Source organism: Orbicella faveolata, unplaced genomic scaffold (assembly GCF_042242905.1).
Source record: "Orbicella faveolata isolate gen_17 unplaced genomic scaffold, um_ofav_v1 contig_25, whole genome shotgun sequence".
NCBI classification, from domain to species: domain Eukaryota; kingdom Metazoa; phylum Cnidaria; class Anthozoa; order Scleractinia; family Merulinidae; genus Orbicella; species Orbicella faveolata.
In genome coordinates this window covers 22,531,371-22,534,591 of record NW_028301553.1, presented here as the reverse complement: position 1 = coordinate 22,534,591, position 3,221 = coordinate 22,531,371, and the positions used below count along the sequence as shown (strand labels likewise).

General features: G+C 39.4%; 1 protein-coding gene across 1 annotated transcript; it reads left to right on the top strand.

The window, feature by feature from the left end:
- The first annotated feature begins 346 nt into the window (after positions 1-346).
- LOC149109492 (G2/M phase-specific E3 ubiquitin-protein ligase-like) lies at positions 347-2,480 on the top strand. The gene has a single exon (XM_089294338.1). The coding sequence runs from the start codon at positions 459-461 to the stop codon at positions 1,734-1,736; it is 1,278 nt and encodes a 425-aa protein (XP_089150464.1). The 5' UTR covers positions 347-458; the 3' UTR covers positions 1,737-2,480.
- Positions 2,481-3,221: the final 741 nt, after the last annotated feature.

Here is a 3,221-nt window from a genome sequence, read left to right as displayed (position 1 = left end):
CGTACCTTACTATCTCCAAGTAGTCAGCGGTTTTACACATGAGAACAGCATGGCAGACATTGCGAATGATCAAGGGATAGACATCTTGACTTTGTAGGCCCAGAAAAAGCAAAATGTAGCTGAGTATGTAGAAGCAATTTATCCTCGAAGTATAAAACGATGGCAACTAACACTATTTCCGACTTAAGGCATGAAGTTACCTCCCGATTACAAGAGATTGTTGCTTGTGTTGGTGTGTCTCATGACAGTGACTTAGTGGAGGAGCTTGAAGAAATTCAAAAGCATGTGAATCTCCTTGATTCAGTGACAAGAATACCAGGCAGAAGGCAAGTAAAGCATAGCCGAGGCAACAGAATAAGTCAAGTGAACCTTTACCAAGGGAACAGAGTGAACCGGGGGAACCATTACCAAGGGAACAGAGTGAACAGGGAGAACCATTATCAAGTATCTCTAGCATAATGCCATTGGAAGAAACAGGCAACACTGATTTTTTCTATGGCTCCTTATTTAAGGATGAAATTGCTATAGAATTGGACTCTGATAATGAGCAAGCCTCAGTTGAGGTGGCAAATGTGGAAGTAATAAATGTAACTCCTGTCTTGTCGTTAGAAGACATTTTGTCAGAGTTAGCTGAAGCAGTCAATGAAAACAAAATTTCAAAATTTAATATCTGTAGAAAGGATATCTGGGAGGGCACAAAAAGGGGTTTGACAAGGAAATCGTTTTCTCCCGGTAACAAGATATCCGTGAGATTCAGTGACGATTCTGGGACATCTGAGGGTGCTGTGGATTTGGGAGGGCCAACACGTGAATTTTTAACTCTTGTTGTAGAGCGGCTGGCCAATTCGCAGTTGTTCCGTGGTCCAAAGGAAGCACTGTTCCTGTCATGCAATGCTTCATGTTTAGCAAACTCAGAATACCTGTATGCAGGGAAAATAACTGCTCTGTCCCTTGTCCATGGGGGCCCTGGGCTTTGCTTTTTATCTCCTGTTCAGTATGATGCTTTGATCTATGGTCCAGATAAAGTACAGGTAGCTGTTGAGGATATATATGAACCTGAACTTAAGACCTCTCTGCAACAACTTTCTAGGGCTCAGTCAGTTCAAGAAGGAAATGAAGTTATGTCACGTAATAATCTGGACACGGTTTTGGAATTAGGGGGTACCCTTCAACAAATTAAGTCCATTAAGGACATTGACAACATTGTAAAACGAACAGCTCATTGGCTCACATTGGGGAGGGCGTGGCCAGCCCCGGAACAATTCAAACAGGGTTTATCAGACTTGGGTGTCTTGAAGGCAATTACAAACAATCCTGATGTTTTTCATGAAGCTTTTTGCTACAGTCCAGTCGAATTAGATGCCGATTCATTCAAGAATTTGTTTACTATTCTTCAGAGTGAAGAAGGCTCAAACAACAGAGCATTAGAAAATGTAATTATTTCTCACTGGTGCGACTATTTACAAGATGTAGAAGAAGGGGAAACAACGATCACCTTAAGTGATCTGCTATTTTTTACTTGCGGGTGTAAACAATTACCACCACTACGGGTCGGTTGGGATTTAACTCTTGGGTTCCTTCATGATCCTGACAAAGATGGTAATTTATCCCCCTTTCCCAAGGCCAATACATGTGGGCCTATGTTGCACCTTCCAACTGTTCACAAAACATGTGTCGCATTTAGAGATGCAATGACGTTTGCAATCAGGAACAGCAAAGGGTTTGGCTATGCTTAGGGAAAACAGAATATTGTCTGTGCAGACATTTACATTTTATAGCCATGTATGAAGATTACAAAATTGGGAACCTGTGACTTTTATAATATTATATCAAAATGAAAACATCTTGATAGCAGTAGAATACTGTAATGTTCAAGAGAGGGCCACCCATTTTACATTAAAGTTGCCATACTATTACTTGGGAAACCTGTAAGAGTGGATACAGTTAAGCATAAAGTTCACACTGTTTATCAATATGACTGATTACTGTTTCAGAAAATTGAAGAGCCCTGAGAAAAATGTCCTAAGTGACTTTAATTTTAAGACCATTTTGTTTACAGAATTCTGGGTTTGGGTGGTTAATTGGAGTTGCAGGCACATCCCTGAACCCGAAAATATTGACAAGAAAGTTCTTTTATTGATGCAAAAAAGCAAGATTCGCTTGGGAGTACATTCTTGCTTTGGGCTCTTTAATTATGTTTTTACATATTAATTGAAATATATGCAGTTCTTCCTTGCATGCAAGTTATAAACAACATATATAATACGACCATGCCCAATTTTATAGACCTTTATAGGTTTGCTGTATGGACAAAATTAATAGGAAACGTTATAGGAGAATCCTACACTAAAGTAAGCTTAGTTTCATAGTGCTTATATTAGTCCAATATTATTACTCAGTGGTTGTGTTAAACAAGTTCAAGTTCAACATTTTGTTATTGCAGGGTTACATTTAGGTGAATAAAGAATTTCAATTTAAAATTCTTGTTGTTTTATAGCGTCCATATTAAAAACCAGGAGGGGGGGGGGGGGGGAGGAAAATGAGGGGGGATATGTCTAGCCTTTTTCTGTACTCCAGAAGGGGGATGTTAATTCTCAGAGCAATTTTCAGGGGGATGTTTATTTTTTTAGACATCAAATATATACAGAATAATGGTAATATTTTTAAGTGTGATTTTTGCAAAGTGCATCCATATCAGCTTATAAGGAAGGGCCCAAAATTTTTTTCCAGCCCTTTGGGCCTTAGGTTAAGGTGGAGGCCCAAAGATTTTCCCCACACGAGGGACCCTAGATACGCCACTGATTACAAAGTGAAAGAACAAAGCATGCTTTAACATTAAGTTGGGACTCAAGTTTCCTGACATGAAGCTGTTAGGGGGGATACAAATTTTTTCCAAGCAGGTAAGGGGGGATGCGTAATTTTGTACCGTTTTCAGGGGGGATGTTAAAAATACAGTACTCTATACAATTTCCTCCCCCCTCCTGCTTTTTAATGAATGCAGCCTTAAGGACAGAGTAAACAACCATGTGTGAACAAATTATGTATGAATGGGTGGGAGAAACTTGTGATTTTTCTAATGGAGCTGAAGTCATATAGTAACTATAATTTATGGGCATACAACAGACCATCAAAATAATCATTACTGATTGAACATCAAAGGTGAAGCTGGGTACCCTAGGCTCCTCTCTTGCATGTATGTCTGCCATTGGTTTGAGACACAC